This window comes from Lissotriton vulgaris, chromosome 7 (genome assembly GCF_964263255.1).
Source record: "Lissotriton vulgaris chromosome 7, aLisVul1.2, whole genome shotgun sequence".
NCBI classification, from domain to species: domain Eukaryota; kingdom Metazoa; phylum Chordata; class Amphibia; order Caudata; family Salamandridae; genus Lissotriton; species Lissotriton vulgaris.
Genome location: NC_141695.1, coordinates 1515380668 through 1515399418, shown reverse-complemented (window position 1 = coordinate 1515399418; position 18751 = coordinate 1515380668). Strand labels below are relative to the sequence as shown.

The 18751-nt window shown below is 47.2% G+C and overlaps 1 protein-coding gene across 1 annotated transcript in view; it reads left to right on the top strand.

Annotated features, from left to right (window-relative positions):
* Positions 1-18751, top strand: part of LOC147705912 (inactive serine/threonine-protein kinase TEX14-like) — a 722788-nt gene that overhangs the window by 471977 nt on the left and 232060 nt on the right. Inside the window, exon 13 of the mRNA XM_086929575.1 lies at positions 14905-15245. Within this exon, the coding sequence (XP_086785701.1) occupies positions 14905-15245 (341 nt within the window). The remainder of the gene's footprint in view (positions 1-14904; positions 15246-18751) is intronic.

The window sequence follows — 18751 nt, the reverse complement described above, 5'->3', positions numbered from 1 at the left end:
TGAGGTTTCTGGTCTGGTTATGTAGAGCAAGACGTCGTCTGCGTATAGCGAGATCTTTTCTGTTTCCGGGTTGGTATCGTTGCTTGCAAAGCCGTGGATGTCTTCGTTGTGTCGGATCCTGTCTGCTAGCTTTCAATGGTGAGCGTTAAGAGGAGAGGGGACAGGGGCATCCCTGACGAGTGCCCCTTTGAATCTGGAACTCACAGGAGAGTATCCCGTTCACTTTCACCCTGGCCCTCGGAGCAGCGTAGAGAAGCTGTACCCATTTAATAAATTTTGGTCCGAAACCGAACCTGCCGAGCACCGCAAACAGGAAGGGCCAGTGCACCGCGTCAAACGCCTTTTCGGCATCCAGGGAGAGGAACCAATGTGGATCACTACGCCCCTTCACCTCTTGTAGCCAGTTATGTGTTCCTCTAAGGTTCAGTTTAGTCGCTCTGTCCGGTAAAAAGCCTGATTGATCTAGATGAACCAGACCTGTAATGACCTCTCTTAGGCGGGTCGCCAAGATGGTTGCTAGCAGCTTCACTTCCGTATTTAGCAGGGAAATGGGCCGGTAGGAGGCACAGTCCTCTTGTGGTTTGCCCCCTTTATAGATTGGGACGATTGTCGCCTGAGCGAGATCCGGTGGGAGCTCTCCCTCATTGAAGGCATCCGCAAAGAGGCCTCGAAGATGGCGGGTCAAAAGATCCGCCGCACGTTTAAAGAGCTCCACTGGGAAGCCATTAGGGCCGGGGGTCTTGCCCGGTCTCAACTTGGTGATGGCGTTAGTGATGTCATCCGCTGTTATGTCTGCCTCCAGGTCCTCCATATGCTCGGGGGATAGGACCGGTAGGATCGTATCATCTAAATATTGTAAGGCTTCCTCCTGGGTTGCAAGGGCACGAGCTGCGTAGAACTGTTCATAATGAGCAGCGAAAGCTTCCGCAATCGCAGCATCGGTGCTAACAGTGGTGCCATCTGTCGTAATTATACTGTCTATCTACCGTGACTCCAGATCTATCAAGGCCGGAGTCCATGACATCGTTAAAGTCGCCTCCCACCACTTGTATAGTATCAGCTGTGTCCAAGAGTATGTTAGCAAGCGCTGTGAGTGTACGGGACTGTAGTTTAGGTGGGGCATAGACAGAGATGAGGGTATAAGTGTGTCTGTTCCAATTGCCCTGAACTCCCGCATATGTTCCTTGAGAGTCAAGCCAAGTGCGGGTGATGCTGAATGGTGAGGTCTTTTTCACGATGACTGCCACCCCTCTGGAATCGAATGTATACCCCGCATGTGCCAGAACCCTGTATCGACCTCTAGCAATGAAGGCGCATTGGGTGCCCTTGAGGTGTGTCTCCTGCAAGAAAATGATGTCCGGGTCTACCCTTTTAATGTAAGCATTTACCAGACCATTAACATTCCATGTCAGGATGTTCATTCTCTTGCCTCCCTCGTGTGGGGTGCCTACGGTACTTGCCATTGGAATACTTGGTGATTGCATGTGTTAAGACTCCGGCACTTGCAGGTGGTGTGGATGTTCAGTGCGTGCTGCTGCATTTTTCAAACTAAAACGTTCCCCCCCCAACTGTCCCCACCCGGATCCCCCCCAAAACAAGCTTGAGAACCCCTTCCCCCACCCTCCTCCCCACCTCCCTCCCCTTCCAGTCTTATCCCAGAGCAGGACATAACTATCCGTAGGAGTAGGCCTGTCGCCCACCCACCAAACCCTCCCTTCACTGCACCCAAAAAACAGTAAAACTTATAAAAACAGGGGGGCGTGTCAACTTGCGTGCTTCCCAGAGACGGGCTGCCGTTTTACATTTTCCACTTTCACCACTGTTCCGAGGGGACATTGGCTCGTTTGTATCTAGGACCCGCGCCACCATCGATTAAGACGTAGAGTCTTGGGTCTCTGTTTCGGGTGCACTATGTTGTCCAGACAAATCTTGTTCCATCACCCGGATCTCAGTCACCAACGGATGTACAGATTGAGTTCCATCCTCGTCGTCTTCGCCTCCAGATGTGCGACTATCAGGTCCTTCCTCGTCCTCACCCTCCGAGCGCGTATTGGATCGTAGAGTGGCAAATCTTGATCCTGTCGCTGCCGCACTTTTGGTGGAGGCCGAACGTCCTTTCCTCGCAGTTCCAGTGCGCCGGCCTCTGTAGGGCATCGCCGGTGGTTGCCTCTTAGATCTTCTAGATTTCAGTCTCTGTGCCTTCAGTATTTCCCAGTTGGCAGTATTTCGCAGGGCTCTATCCGGTAGGCCTCGCCCAGCTTGTTCTCTAATGTTTAAGATCAGACGCTCCTCCAACCATTGCCACGCGTCTTCCGGGTGTGTGAAGAAGAGGGACTGTTCTTTATATATCACCTTGAGTTTGGCCTGGAAGAGTAGCATGAAGGGAATCTTTAAGTCTCTAAGCTTGGCCTTTACCGTGTCAAACGATCTCCTCTGTTTCTGGACCTCCTGGTTATAGTCCGGGAATATCATGATATGTGCGTTTTCAAGCCGGATCTCTCCCATCTTCCTCGCCTCCCTAAGAATCAAGTCTCTGTCGGCAAAGTTCAGAAAACGCGCGATGACCGGTCGCGGTCTCGCTCCCTCCGGAGGTTTTGCAAGAAGGGCCCGATGCGCCCTTTCTATGATGAAACAGGGCGAGAATTGTACAGCTGGGAAGGTTTCCATTAGCCACGTGTGGAGGAAGGTCACCATATCCGACTTCTCGATCCCTTCTCTAAAGCCGACAAAGCGGAGGTTGTTCCGCCGCGCTCTGTTTTCGGCTTCGTCCACCTTCCAGAGCAGGTGGCGGTGGGATGCCTTGAGCTCCGCCATATCTTTCCGAAGGGTCGTGATTGAATCTTCGGCCTCGCCCATCCGCATCTCTGCGGTGGTGACCCTGTCGGACAAGTTTCGGAAGTCCTGCCTCAGAAGTGTCACCTCCGAACATACCTCGCCAATCTTAACCTCCAGGGCTGCTCTGGATTCCTGGATATCCGTTCTCGAGGCCTGAATGGCTTCCATAAGCAATGCGGTATCCGAGCACGGTCCGGACGCAGCAGGAAGGCCCTCCGTCACCAGACGTGGCGCAGCATAATTGTCCATCGGCCCCTGCTTGAGCCCTTTGGGCAGCAGCTCCTTCTTGCCCATGATTTGCCGTGTCGCTGCGTTGGGCCCACCAGTGGGAAGGATAGCACCTTTCGGCCGGGCTGGAGAGTGTCGTCACGAGGGCCTCACGGGTCTCGGTCTTCTCTGCTCTGCAGGTGGTGACTGTCGGTGTCGTAGCGCTCCTCCTCCGGTGTTCACAACCAGGCCCCGGGCTTCCGAGCTCCAAGTAACAGGTAGCAGTGTTCGGGTCAGTGGCCAGGGACGTTCGGCAAGGCTCCGGGCCGCTCGTTTCACTTTGCGGACTCCGCAGTCGCCATCTTGGCAGGGGAGGGAGGAGGGATCTCCTTCTGAGTTCTCTAGCATCCAGATCTTGGACGTCCGGATCCAGTCGCCGATAGCCTGTCAGTGTCGCCCTCTCTCTCAGGTGCGGGGCACGGTCTCCGAGTGGGGAGGTCGGGTGTCAGTTCCTCCGCCGCTCTCTGCGCGTCACGGCCGCCATCTTGCCTTCGGCTCGGCACTCAGAGCAATGTCGGAAAGCCCGTGTAGAAAGCGCTGCGAGCAGAAATTCCTCACGATTTTGCACTCTCCAAGGGCACAAGAACCCCCGATCAGATTCCAGTATTGAGATGGCGATTTGGGTGGTCTTAAAGCCGGATTTCTAGGCAGCTCGCCGGGAGCTCCGGAGCCGCACGTCTTAGCCCGCCATGGTGTTGACCACGCCCCCCTATTTTATCCATTTTAAAGTATCATATGGCTAAGAAACCATATCAATGCTTTTACAGTATTATTTCATAATACTACTTTTACTGTACGCACTTTACTTTATAATAAGTATTACAATTGTGGCAATTCATTTCTCTTGCATGAGAAAGAAGACTGCTCAATAAAATAACACTTTTTATTGAAAACGCCAGTCTCTCTATTTCTCTGCACTCTGGGGGAACTAAGCATGCACGATTGTCTGAGTGAAGTAGCTGTCTATTGTTTTCACACGACTCTAGAGATACACTCTTTATTCTGAGGGAGCAAAGTTGTCATGTTTATGCAGTTGTCAGAAACTAATCCCTTCTTGTCTAAATCAGGACGGTTAACCCTTTCCTGAACATTCTAGAAAGTTTCTAGTGACCTCTGAGCTAGCTGGCAAAACTAATTAAGTCTAACATAGTCAGTAGAGACCTAGATGACATCAGTCCTACGTCTACACTGCTGTTTATGTTATTCCAATGCGCACAGCCTATTGGGAATATAGGAACTACACTACACAGCAATTAACTTCTTAGTGGCTCTTTTTCCCTTTTCACTATGCCTTTTTTTTCGTTTCTGCTTTTTTCTCCTGCCTACTCTTCTGATTTTTTTCACTTTTACTAAAAGAGGTTCCATATAGATGAAGAATGAAAAATGTCCTAGCTATCATAACGGAAAGTTTTCATTCTATTAAGGACTCGGAGGCGAGGATTATGCTATCATTTCTTCACTTTATTGAATAGTAGCCATTTAAAGATAACAACAAAAAACTACCATTCCCATGAGGCCCTGGGAATGAGGCAACAAAGTTAACAATAGAGTCACAGGTAGACTGTCCAAATCCTCTCCACCAATCATGGGGCTTCAATCAGTTCATAGTCCTCTGTCATTACCCATTCTCTCTCTTTCGTCGTTCGAGGTCAGCAAGCATGGACAGTTCATGAATCTTGTTCATTAGAATCCCCGCCTGAAAGCAAACAACATAGTTTAGGTGACAGCACTGGCTAATGATTAGCCCTGCAAGGGGAAAAACAACATAGAGCACATCTATGTGCACAGTGAATGTTAACAGAAGGAAACAAAATAACTTACTTACTCCACTACGAGGGTGGGAAAGTTACAAATGAAGTTGTACCCTGATAGGATAATCCTCACCTCTGAGTCCTTAATATAATTGAAACTTTCCGTTACGATAGCTAGGAATTTTGTCATTCTATGTCAGGACCGGAGGCTAGGATAATGCTAGTTTAAAGCTTACTCACCACCAAGTGAGCCATCTGTATTACTGGTTTGAAGTAGAACCACTTAAACGTAGAGTCCGAAGACCAATCTGCTGCACTGAGAATGTCTTCTTGATGGGTTCCCAAGGTAAAAGCTTGAGAGGCAATAGCTCCTCTGGTAGAATGTGCCCCAAAGACATGTAGGTCTATGCCTGCTTCCTGCATCATCCACCTCACCCATTGTACAATCGTGTGGGAAGAGACAGCTCTATGGGGTTCCTTTATAGCAATGAGCAACTGACGCTCTCCTGAAGGGCGGGAACTCCTCCACAGCTCCTCATGGGCTTTAAGGCAAGAGACTACGCACAGCTTGGTAGAATCCGGGAAGGCTGGGTATAAGATGGATTTCGTCCCACTCTTATTGCGTCTACAAATCATGAACGTAACCCCTGTCGATGAAAACATCCTCCCGGAAATGTCCAGGGCCAGGACATCTGAAACTCGTCCACTGGAGATCAGACAAAAGAGCATGGCCAATTTTGCAGAGAGCTTGTTTCTAGAGAGGAACCTGTTCGGTAATGAGGGCAAAAACAGATTCAAGAGTTGGTTTACATCCCAGAGGGCTGAATATCGGGGCTCTGTAAGTAAGGAAAGGCGTATTCCTCTAAGGAGGCGACAGACAAAAGGTTGTTCCCCTACCGGGGAGCCATCCGCCATAGCGTGTCCCACCCAAATAGCCGAGCGGAATGTGTTAATAGATCAATAAGCCAAACCTTCCTCAGCCAAAGAGGCCAAAAAATTCAGGATAGCTGTCACATCTGCTGCCACGGTATCGAGACCATGTCGCATACACCAACGGTACCATTTTCTCCAGGTGGAGTAATAGCGTTTGACAGTTCTATCTGCCCAGACCTTGGACATGAACTTCTCAGTCGCTCTCGAAAGACCTGGGACCTCCCATCGTCCCCTGTAATCCGCTACACCATTAGGGCTAAAGAGCCTTGCACGATGAGCTGGTGAGGATCCTTGTCCGGATTTAGGAGGAGTGCTGGAAAGCTGGGGAGAGGGATTGGAGAATCCCAAGAAATTTCCAGAAGAACTGGAAACCAAACTTGAGACCTCCAAATTGGGGTAATCATGACCACGCTCACCCCTTGGCATCGAACTTGGACTGAGGCCCTTGTTATCATGGCGAACGGGGGGAAAGCATAGCCTAATTCCTCCCGCCAGTCCTGCAGGAATGCATCCGTCTTCCCTGCCAGGGGATCTGGTCTCCAGCTGAAGAACCTGGGAAGTTGGTGATCCAAGCGGGAGGCAAAGAGGTCCACCAAAAATGGACCCCATCTGCGATGGAGGTCCGCAAACACTCCAGCGTGCAGTTTCCACAGGCTCACAATGTGAAAATGGCGTGATTGGAAGTCCGCCACTTGGTTGTCTTGTCCGGGAAGGAATTCCGCCATGACTGAGACATGGTGATCGAGGCAATACTGCCAGAAGTTTGCCGCTAGGTCTGAGAGGGCTTTCGTTGTTGTGCCCCATGATGGTTTATGTACTGGAATGCCGATATATTGTCTATCTAGAGAAGTCTACAGAACCGGATCGAGTCCTTGGTCCAGCATTGGATCGCAAAAGAACCCACGAGTAACTCCAAACAGTTTAAATGTAATCGTTGTTCTAGTGGAGGCCATACACCTTTCGTGATGAACTCGCCACATCTTGCACCACAGCCAGATCTGCTGGCGTCTGATTCCATAACGATGTTTGGCGCTGAAACAACAGTTGCTCTCCCTTTCCAATCCTCCATGTTGGCAAGCTACCAACTGAGTTCTTCCTTGACCTCCGCTGAGAAGTTCACCTTCTGGGAGTTGGAAAGACCTCTCCGCAGGTGGGTGGCCCTGAGGCGCTGCAGGGCCCAGTAGTGCAACTGCCCTGGAAAGATGGCCTGGATCGAGAAAGAGAGGAGTCCGACGATGCAGGCCAGCTGTCTGAGCGAGATCAGCTGTTCAGAAAAACTGGAGGAATCCCCTGTGCGGAGGGAATATGGGAATAGAGAGGTAGGCGTCCTTGAGATCAAGGCGCCCCATCCAGTTGTGAGGTCTGAGGATGTCCCGGAGAAGGTGAATCCCCTCCATCTTGAAGTGGCGATAGACCAGCCACCCGTTGAATTCGCGGAGGTTGAGAACTGGTCGCTGACCCCCGTCCGTTTTGTCCACCAAGAAAAGGTTGCTGATCAAACCTCTGGGATGGGGCATAGTTACCGCAATCCCACCCTTGTCCAAGACGGACTGAATCTCCTGATCGACTAGGGCGGTGTCTGCCAATGAGAACCAGATGGGGCATGGAGTAGTGAAATAAGAGGGTTCCCCATAGAATTCTATATGGAATCCCTGCACTGTTTGCAGGACCCAGGTGTCTCCTATGATTGAAGTCCAAGACTAGAAAAAATGCGCCAGACGGCCCCCTACCTTTTAGAAAAGAAGATGGGAGAACACACACAGGAAAGGTTGGAGGCACCACCGCCTCTGGCTCCTCTGTGTTTGCTATGCCTTCCTCTGGTCGGGTAAAAGTTCCCAAATCTGGCCTAATCCTGATATTTGCCTTGGTTGGAGCCGTGTCCCATGTACTGGTTAGGGCGGCCAGACGAGCGGCCCTATCCTTGTCCTGCCCCACAGAAAACCCGAGGATGAAACACCTTTTTGATCGATGACTGGGCTTTGTCCAGGGACGTAAAGGTGTTGACAAACCTCCCCAGCTCTTTAATAAAGGGTTCCTTGAAAAGGCCATCCTGTGTGACCGAGCCCGCCTCTGAGTCTGCTAGGTCTTAAGTTTGGGGTCTACCTTAATGAGCAGGGAACTGCGCCGTTCCGTAGACAGGGCCTAGTTGGTGTTGCCTAGGAACACCACTGCGCGTTGCACCCAGGAGGATAGGGTCTCAGGGGAGATAAGGGATTCTGAAGACTTAGCCTTCGCCGCCATATCTAGGATCTTTGTAAGCGGGCCTAGAGTATTCAAAAGCTTGTATTGGCAAACCCGCCAGGACCTATCAGTCCCCTTTTTTGGGTCCTTGACAAACTTCTGTAGGAAGGTGGCCATACGAGGACCAATATCCGGTGTTAAGGCCACCTGCCCCCCAGAGATGGACATGGGCATTCTGCCCGGAGTTTGTTGCGGGCATCCCTCTTCAGAGGCCTACCAATATGGCTTGCCACATATTGGGCAACCTTGTCTGAGGGGGCCCACTCCGAAGACCTTGGGTGAAGTATGTCATCCGGGTCAAGCACATCAGCCCAAAATATCCCTGTGATTGCCATTCCCCGGGTCAGTTGAAGGCTCTGACGGGGATGTACTGGCCAGAAACGCCTGTTTGAGGCAGGCAAAGGCATCAGCGTCCACCCGCGCTTCATCTGTGGGGGCTGCTGGTCAGTGGGGGGCTCATTAGGAGGGGTAGTGGCCGGCAGGCCAGGTGCAGCTCTTGCATATTCTCTCAAGCTTGCGCGAAATGTCGAGACAGACGACTCTCTAAGGGTGCCATAGCTTCAGAGACCGCCCTATGGATGGATGCAGCAACTGTATCATAAAAGTCGTCATCCCACTGTAGCGCAGAAAGAGGGTCCTCCTCCCCTAGGTTGTCTATGTAGGGATCCATAGCTCTTATGAGTAACCCTGATCCCAACACCAGGTAAGGTGTCAAATATAACTGTGACAGGGTATGTCAGGTATGGGGGGCTGGGTGTCAGGGTATGTTAGGTATGGGGGGCTGGGTGTCAGCCTCTACTTTGGGCGGGCAAGGTTCACAATTCAGGTGCAGTTGTTCTGAGGGGGCCTTCTGATAGAGGGTCCCGCAGGTCTTAATCGAGCCTGCAATACTGACTCCACTTGGAGCCTAGGAAAAGCTAGTTACAGACCTCCAGGGCGTATTGGCTCACACACATACCTAACGGCAGCGGTACAGACCTGTGGAAACGGGCGTAGACACAAGCAGGCGAATAAGGCTTCCCAGGGTGCTGCGGCTCCGGCTGGAATGGTCGGAATTCGGAGCTTGCGTGCCGCCGGTTTTAGGCGCCAACGGGCGCCCTCTGGCGGTCGGAGGAACACACCGCCAAGCCGGCACCTTTCATATACGGCCATCAGAGAGCTCAGACGCTCCCACAGCCTGAATCGGGTCGACCCGAGTAGCGGGTGACTCGATGAGCAAACTTGAAAAGAAAAGGCACATAGTTGAAGGCAACACTGAAGGCGTGTGGCAAAGTGGGAAGCGCACCGGTGAGGGCCGCTCGGTGCTCGCATCAGGTTTAGATCACTGAATCACCACAGAAGCTGCACTAAGCAAGTGCGTATAGCAGATGATTAAACTACGCTTCAACAATTTCAATAAATACCAAACATAAATAAAATATCTGGCTGCAAGCAGCGAAGAAAGAGGTGGAATGGATAATGACAGAGGACCATGAACTGATTGAAGCCCCATGATTGGTGGAGAGGATTTGGACAGTCTACCTGTGACTCTATTGTTAACTTTGTTGCCTCATTACCAAGGCTTCATGCGAATGGTAGTTTATTTGTTGTTATCTTTAAATGGCTGCTATTCAATAAAGTGAAGAAAGAATAGCATTCTCCTCGCCTCCGGTCCTGACATAGAATTGTCAAGGGTTTACAGCAATGCAGGGTAGTACTTTGATCCATGTATGGCCGTGTTTAATTTGGGCTGGTGGTTTCCGGTGCTCCCCAGAGGCTCTTAATTGTTAGCACTGATGCTTGTGACAGTCTGTGGCGGCGCTGTCTTCCACAATTGGTTACGAGCACAACAACAGCTGTTTATTAATTTAATATACATTAACAATTTCCTAATGCGCGATCCCTAATCCATTGTTATAGCTTTGGGGGCCTTGAATAGTATAAATTGTCACACTTGTAGGAGTGTGATGCTTAGTAGTTGTGTTCTGACTGTAATTAGCAGCGCTGGCAGGGGCAGTGATCGTTCAAGCTGCTGTGTCCTCCTGACCAGGGCCACAGCACTTTTTGTTTTACAAATTAACCACTGCCATAGACCAGTGGTACAAGTTGGCGGGGACGGAAGGGCACGGCGTGCCCGTACTTCTAAAAATGATTTCAGTCCGTTCCCATACCTCTTACTTTCCACAAAGCATCCCGGGACGGCAGGAATAGTCCTACTTAAAAACAAAAACTTTTTTTTCCATTCCGATTCCGGGGGCTGCTCGCACTTCTCTGTTGAACTCCAGCAGAGGCTGCAGCAGCCCCTCCCCGAGCTCTCACAGACGGTGGGCAGGCGCATTGTTATTCCGATTGAGGTCGATTATCCCCTTTCGAATGACAATGCACCTGCCCTTTGCCTTTAGCACAGGGGTTTCCAATCTGCAATCTGTGTGCCGCGGCACCCTGGTGTGCCTTTAAAACTAAACAGGGGCGCCGCGAACAGGTGCTATATTTAATAATTATCTACCTCCTCTAAGTCAAAGTCTCGAGTAAACTTTTAGCTCAAATTTCAGTTCTCATCAGCCCGGGCGTGCTGAGATGCCAAGGAATGCATCAGTGTGAAAGAGTGTTTGAACTCTGAGGCAGAAGCTGCAGCACATTCGTAAGGAGTATTTCACTGCAAAATATACGTTATGTTTTTTACCACGCAATATGAAACCAATTGCCTTGAATGGACACCAATAGAAAGTAGGTTGCATCACTCACACACATAGATTACTGATGCTGTTTGTTAGTCATTTTAACTCCAGCTGCACTCAAATTCCTGATTTTTGTTGATGGCTGAGTAAAAGTGTTTCTGTCTGAAGTCAGTAGAGGGCTGTGTCTTACAGGAGCCAATCGGGCTACTAAATGTTGCATGCAGGACTCTTGGGCCAAGGGGGGCGTTTGGAGGGCTGGGGTGGGGGTGGGGTGGATGGGAGATTCCAGCAAACGTCTCAGCATGTATCACTAATTTGGGGTGTTATGCACGTACCACCAGAGATGGTATCAATGTTTAATTTGGTAGCTGTGCATGTTGAGGTGGATTTGGGTATGTTAAACTGCACAAACGAACAGACACTTCCCTGCTAAGCTCCTAATTGTCCCAAGGATTGTATATGAACAGCAGGGTCTGGAGCTGTGTAGTGGACTGGACAGAAGGCTGTTTGCCAAAACGAATTTCAGCTGGTGTCAAATTTAACAGCATTGGGCCAGCGAGCCTAAAGCTACAGCTCTTGAGGTGGATGCTAGTAACTATGAGTGGGCAGTCTGTACAGCAGTCTCACAGAACTGAGTTACTTCTTGGCACTATGTGAACTTTGCTGTGGTTTTTGTAGCCTTTAAAATTGCTTTGTCCAGAGCCAATGGAATTAAACATCCTGTAAAGTAAATAGATTTTTGAGAGGCAAATGCTCTTTTGGTCAGTCTCTTACCCTCTCTTCTGAGAGTGCCAAGTTTTGCCACTTTTGCTTTTGTGCACTTCACACAGACCACCGAGTACTGTACCACATCTGACTGATTTAGATGACTAGTGACCTGTGTCCAAATTATGGAGTGTGATCTTTTTCTTACAACATAACATTTCATCATTATTAACATAATGCTATTTTGGGATCTTTAGTGCCCTTGAGCATTGCACAAAGGTGTCATGTTGTGTCTTGGCTCTGCCCAGTGGAGTGTTCGTCCATTGGCTTTTTGGGTAGATTTTTTCATGTTCACTCGAGTGCTTGCATTGAACTGGATGACAAATAATGTGCTAACTATGCTACTCTACATTCACCCTACTGCTGCTGGCATGCATTGGCACATTAAATCAATCTTGCTAAAGGTGTAAATGAGAAATATTTAAGTCGTCCCCCATCTATCACCTGTTCGACTCGGCTCCCTGGAATGAGCTCCTCTAGAGGCAATTTTTTAAAACAAAAGATAGTATTCCATATGCAGACCTCAGATTATTGTTTCTAGCTTACTTAACAAATTCAAGTTTTTCATTAAACAGCTGTCATATTTTTAATTTGTTACATCTATGATTATAATACCTTCATCTGCTTCATCCCAATTATTTTCAAGGTGAAAAATGGAAGTAGCCCCAAATCTGGGCTTACATCCCTTCGCCCACAAAAAAAGTAAAATAATAGGGAGCCATGGCCAATGGCCAATAGGTCAAGGGAGTCATAGGTCAAAAAAGGTTGGGAACCACTGCCTTTAGCATATCAAGTGCCAGTGAGATCGGAGTTGGTGATCACAGAGGGCTTTCGCCAGAGTACTGTGGGGAACTTGACACCTTGTGTAATTTGTCAATGTTGTACATGGAGTGAACTGGGCAGGAGCAGTGACCAGACAGAAGAGGCTACAGGAAAGGAGAGGTACTAGGGCAGGAGAGGTGACCGGGCAGGAAAAGTAACATGGCAGGAGAAGTGACAGGCCAGGAGAAGTGACAGGACAGGAGAAGGGAGGGGGCAGGGGAATTGACGAAGAAGCAGTGTTGATCGAGCAGGAGTACTGACTGGACAGGAGCAGTGAAAGTGTAGTAGCAAGCCTCAGCAAGGCCCACCAGTGCAATAGGTTCGCCCTTCTCTGCACTAAGTCCTCAGACCAATATGAGGAAGTTGGCCCAGAAACTGGAATAGAAAAGATACTGTTTATTACACCTCATGAGGTGGTGCTACGGTTCAGACAGTACCTTTCAATTTTGTAATACGTGTTGCAGTTACTGTCGGTTAGAGCTTATATAAGATTTCATTGTATCATAAGCCACCGTACTTCTCCAACTTGTTTGCCTGTTATTCTTTCTCCCCTCGTATTGTCTTTCCTTTCCTCCTTGACTCGGTACAGGCTTGTGCCCAGTTAACTGTGGCTTGCTCCACATCCTAATCCTGTGTATATTCACTAAAACCTTTGAAATAAATACCTCCTTGTCCGGCTGGACATTGGAGTAAAAGACACACAGTCCTTATTTAAAGTCTGTGCTTATTATTTCACGTTACATCCACTAAAAGCTTAGGACCTTTGTTTGCCTTAAAATAGGTATTGCAAGAAGTAGCACACCGAACTAAAATAGCATGGTCTCTTTATACCCACACGGGGTCCAAAGAAGGCGGTACAAACACAGAAGCAAGTTTTATGTACATATAAGGTAATATAGAAAGGCACAATCGATCAGTGGGAGGAGCTAACGGTTTTGGGAACTGGTAAACACATTCCTGTCTGGTACTAATCACTAACAGCTGTAGACCCTACTGGGCATACGCGAAAGTGGGGGATGCTAAATATAACTCGTTGCTGGGCAGATTTCAAGCGCAGTTAACAGGAAGATAGGACAAAGCACATGGTCGACACGTGGTAGCATGTGGCAAACAAAAATGGTTGCCATGAATACAAAATGGAGTCCGCTAAATGTCATGATAATAGCTAAACATGAGATGTCTTCTGCTAATGCTTAACCTAAATGCTGTCAAACTACAACAAAAGGACAGGAGCAGGCGTTTCCCAGGGCGACTGGAAGGGTAAGGGGCCAGTTTAGTTTGGAGGGACCAGTTTTGTACAAGTGCAGGAGTTTTAAAAACACTGCAAATTTCTTTGTATATTCAGCAGGTTTTGGTCAACAATACAAGTGCCAAGATAACTTTGGTGATCAATGTACCTGCTGGAGAGAGATCGGAGCATGTTTTGTCTAGTGGCTGTTTTACTCATCTAAGGTAGTGCAGAGGGGTAATATGCCTGCTGCAAAGAACATGTACCATGCATATCAAAGAGCAATATGTTTTGTGCATAGTTCAGTGGGTTCGGGCTGGACTGTTCACATTGGGCGCAGGATCAAGACTGATTTGAATATGGCTGGGTCCAAACTGGAATGGCATGGTGAGCAAAAAACGATGGATTTAAGCCCAGATCTCTGAACTGGGGTGAATGTATGACATTGTTCTGCATTCTGTCCATCAATTGTTCTTTTTGCATTTGTCACCCCAGTGGGGCAGGTATGGTCAGACATGAGTCCCATGCTCTCCCTGCCACTAGAATCAAGGTATCCTGGCTGATGAGGGCTGAAAGCCCGAAACCAGTCCTAGGATGCTTGTTTCCAGTCCAGGGAGGACCTGGCATGGCAGTTCAGACTGGATTGTTCCCATTGGGCGCAGGATCAAGACTGATTTGCATATGGCAGGGTCCAAACTGGAATGGCACGGTGAGCAAAGAAACAATGGATTTAGTCCCAGATCTCTGAACTGGGGTGAATGTATGATATTGTTCTGCATTCTGTCCACCAGTTGTTCTTTTTGCTATATTATGACTCAGCAGCTAGCTGGCTGACATGAATATGTAGAGCCTTTGTGGGTTTCCGTCTAGATTCTCCTGAAGAGTCCCTTTCTCTTCTGAGCCCTGCTTAACACATGTGTACAGGAGGAGCCCTGTATTCATGACCTCAATGTTTGAGACAAAAAATAATCATGGATTTCTGAACAATGAGAGTAAAAGCATTAAGGTAACATGTTGTTCCGGCTTATATTTCACAAGCTTTACATAACCCTGTATTCCTTATGAGTTTTTTCTTTTTCCTGAATTAAACATCAAATAAACATGTTTATCCATTGTTTTAATTAAATAACGTTATAAGCTGTAACTGGTTAGTGAAATGCTAAACGTACATAAAAATGTGTATGTTTTGCTATTTCTAGCCACGCCCCTGACTCCGCCCACTGATTCAATCTTCGGTTATTCCGCCCCCTGATTCTCCACCAACAGTTCCCCTACTTTTGTTCCCCCACTTCGACCACTGCCATAGACTGTAACCTGTCCTGAACAGTGCATTTTCGAATTGCATTTTTTGGTGATCTGCATCCAGTGTTCTGCTGAAAATGGATGTGCCCTACCTATTTTTCAGGAATCCCTTACTTTGAGCTGGATGCACGTGACATGAAGGGCCCCGAGAGGGATGTGCCTAGTGGACATGACATGCAATGCAGTCCTTCTTTGGGAGAGGAAAGGCATTCAGACTGCCTGGTATCCTCCCCCCTCTCTTCTGCCTCACTGGGAACAGAACAGAGCCCCTCGACACCCTCAGATGACACTTTCGCAGGGCCTGCAGCGTGGAGACTTCAGACATCGACTTCCACCTCTTCAGAAAGCAGCTGGATCCTGGAGACTACAACTGAGGACACCGAGGTAGACGAACTGCGCACAGAGCATGGCCCAGAACACAGCAGTCTAGGGTACCTCGAAGCGGTATGTGTCCGAGCCATTCTTTCGAGAACTTATACAAGTGCATATGTTGGTCAAATACTGTAGAAAAAACGTACTGCTTAATTGTTCATTCATGTAGTGCTGTCACGTAGCCGTTGGCACGTCGCAGAGCCCTGCCGACATGGAATACTCAAAACAATAATACAAGAACAGAGTACATAGGTTAGGATTAAAACTACACCACATGGAACATAAATATAGCATAAACCAGAGAGGTCCATATATTTACTCTGGTGGTTTATATTGAGTGAAGATACCACCTTTTGACACTTTAATGTCTCATGCATATTATGGTTGAGGTAGTTAAAACTGGATAGATACCTGTAACATGCAAGTTAATATGGCTCGGCGGTTGCTTATTTATGATTATTAATTAGCAGTAAGTTAAACTACAGTTGCATTGAAGCAAAGGTTCGATAGAGGGCGTTAGGAGTAGGAGTTTGGCGAGGGGCGATGTACATGCAGCAATAGAGCGGTTCACCTGCAAACAGCTGGAATTTGTTCCATCTCATAATCTTCGTTATCCGTAAAATCATAGTTTGGATAGTTCGATTCGTTTTCTGACTGCACCTTTATTCCTAAGGAGTAAGTGATCTAGAGCCCTGGGCATTGCACCTGTGTTAAGGTTTGCTCATTGGCAAGTTTTGTTTTCTTAAACTGTTTGAGGGGGGAGGGGGTTGATATTGACTACATTTATTCTACTTGTCAAAATGCGATCTGTTTTATTAAGGTAATCATGAGATGTGTTTTAAAAAAGGTATTTTATCCGTGTAATATGCTTTTATGGCTGTGTTTTACTGCCGAAATAAAGTCTATCTAAGTAGGTGTTAAGGTTTTGTTGGCATATGGCCTGTGGATTTTCTAGAGAGAGGCGAAACACTCTCTGAAAGTTCAAGCCAAGCTCACCTTGAGGTCCTCTTGGTAGGGACATAACTTATTTAATAATGTTAGAGGAGTGTGAGCCTAAGATTTCCCAGTGAGCAACAAGGTGTACCCAACTAAAAATGATAGGATGGGCTGGGGTGATTGGACGGTGGTAATGAACAGGGTTAAGGACATTTGTTTTTAGTTATTTGGGGAAAAAGACTAGTTAGCATGGGACCTTAGTGAGATAGTCTGGCGTATTTTGTACGCTCTAGTCCAGTTCCTCCTCACAACTCTGCGTTGTAGGCAGGATTCACACTTAGAGAGAGGAAACAACATGGAGTAATGTGCCAAAATCCATAGGTGGCTGCGTGGGAACACCCACTCTCCACCGATGCAAAGCCTTTCCAGGACAGAGTAAAGCATGGCAGCATTACTCCAGATTCACCAAACCACACAGGGCCACACAAGGAGGCCGTGTGTGGCTTGGTAAATCTCATTTTAGGCTTTGCGTCGCCCTGCGTGGTGCAAGGTCGACACAAAACATTGATAAATATGGACCTAATTGCTCAGATTTGTGTACTGAAGAACATTGCAATGTATTTTGTTCTACTGGATTTTACAGTTGTCCATTGCTTTGAAGCAAGTGATTGGTAAGTTTTGAGCTATCTTTACTGATTATTTGGCTTTGATGCCATTCTAAGTGTTTATGGATGTAGTAGGTTTAATCCAAGTTTTTCACAGTGGATACCTTCATTAATGATAGAATATCGTTTGGCAGTATACGTTGTAAAGATGTTCCACTGAGGGGACATACCGCTGTATGACTTTGAGCTATGTTGTGCATATGAAGGTGACCGGAATTGTGTTTATTGTGAACTGTTGTTGTAGGGTGACTTGTAAGTGTGACTTGAGGTGGATGCACCACTGATCTAGCTAACAGTGAACCATCTGGGTGGCTTTTAGCTGATTGCCCCAGGGGGTGTCTCCTCATCCACTGGCATTGACAGAACACCACAGTGCAACAACTTGGAGGGATAATACTATAGAAATGGTAGGTGGAACCAGGCTGAGGCAGGAAGAGGATGGGAGACAACGAGCACAAATTAACTGCCCCCTTCCATTTGTAGATGATGATGAGAGGCCTTTAAGTAGACACAACAGAAAGAAAGAAAGTGGGAAAAAAGATTACAAAGATTTAACTCGCTAAGCTATCTTAAATGGACTACATTTGTAAGACCTTACAGTTAGTCAGTCAGTCAAAATTTACTTTATTTGGTTTATCACTACCATAAAGCATACATATTCAAAATTTCAGTTAAATAGCAGAAGATAAAAATTCATTTACTTAAAATATATTTTCTCATTCCTTATTTAAAACATTATATTCCTGACCCTGTCTTTAGTCTGTTTCAGCTTTTAAAAACTGAGTCTCTACAAATTTCATGAATTTTGCCCCGCGGCATATTAGGATGTTTGAACCTGCTCCCATCCAGCTGGTGACTGCTTGCCTGCAGGTACGGATCTGCAACATATTTAAAATTGGTTTCAGTAAAGTTCTTCTCTCGTCTTTGGTGGATTCACATGTACACAGGAGATGGCACAAAGATTCCGTGTGGTAATCACATAGTCTACATCTTGGTCCCTGGTGTGTGTTTTTCCATGACGGGATCAAGTCTTTTGAAAAATGATCACCCATTCTGAAAGCCATAAATTTCATTTTTAAAGATAGCCGAAAGTGTGCCACAAGGTAGGGTTGTGGTTTTAATCGTTTATACGCGTTTAAAACAGTCCATGCATGTCGCCGTTTGGCTAAAGTCTTTTTATCTTCTATCAATGATAGAGCTTTAGCATTTAGCTTGCAAATCTTTTTAAAGGATGATTCTTCTGGTTGACTATTCCAGATCTCCTCTATTTTGAGGGTTTCTAGTGATGCTCGCAGATCATCACCCCATGAATTAGGTTCCTGTTGGTCATATTGTTTTTTAATTTCTTGCCAACCTAGGTTATTTAATGGTCCCATTTCCGCGGATCTCAATTTCCAGCACCCTTTCACTAGGACTGCTTTCCTTTGATATATTTGATTTTGCAAGCCAAATTCCAGCCTTATTTGTGCCGGGGCTGATCCTTTGTAAAGGTGAAACACAGATTTATATATTTTTGTCTGGAGGGTGTTTAGGATGGCTGCTTCTTTCCCATGCCATATTTCCAGTCCATGTGAGAGGGATGGTAAAACTTGGGCTGCAATTACTTTTAGCAGATGGTCGTATGATGGGCATTGCAATTTCTTTTGGAGGGTTCTGTACGCAAAGCTCAGTGATTGTGCTTTTGCAGCGATGTTTCTTTTTTGATCTAAAAGGGACATATTTTTACTTATTGTGACCCCCAGATATTATGTAAGACCTTACATGCAATGCTCTTGTTCAGGTGCATTAACCATCTAAGCTATTTTAAGGGGACTGAAACTGTAATCATTGGTTTCTCCGGTATTTACAAGGCAAGTCAGATAAAAAAAATCCTGAAAATCATCACAATCCAGAGCAGTAACTAGACGATCAAACATGCCATAAGTATTTTAGAGCTGTCTCTACTATTCCTAAAATTTTTTAATGTACACAGAGGCA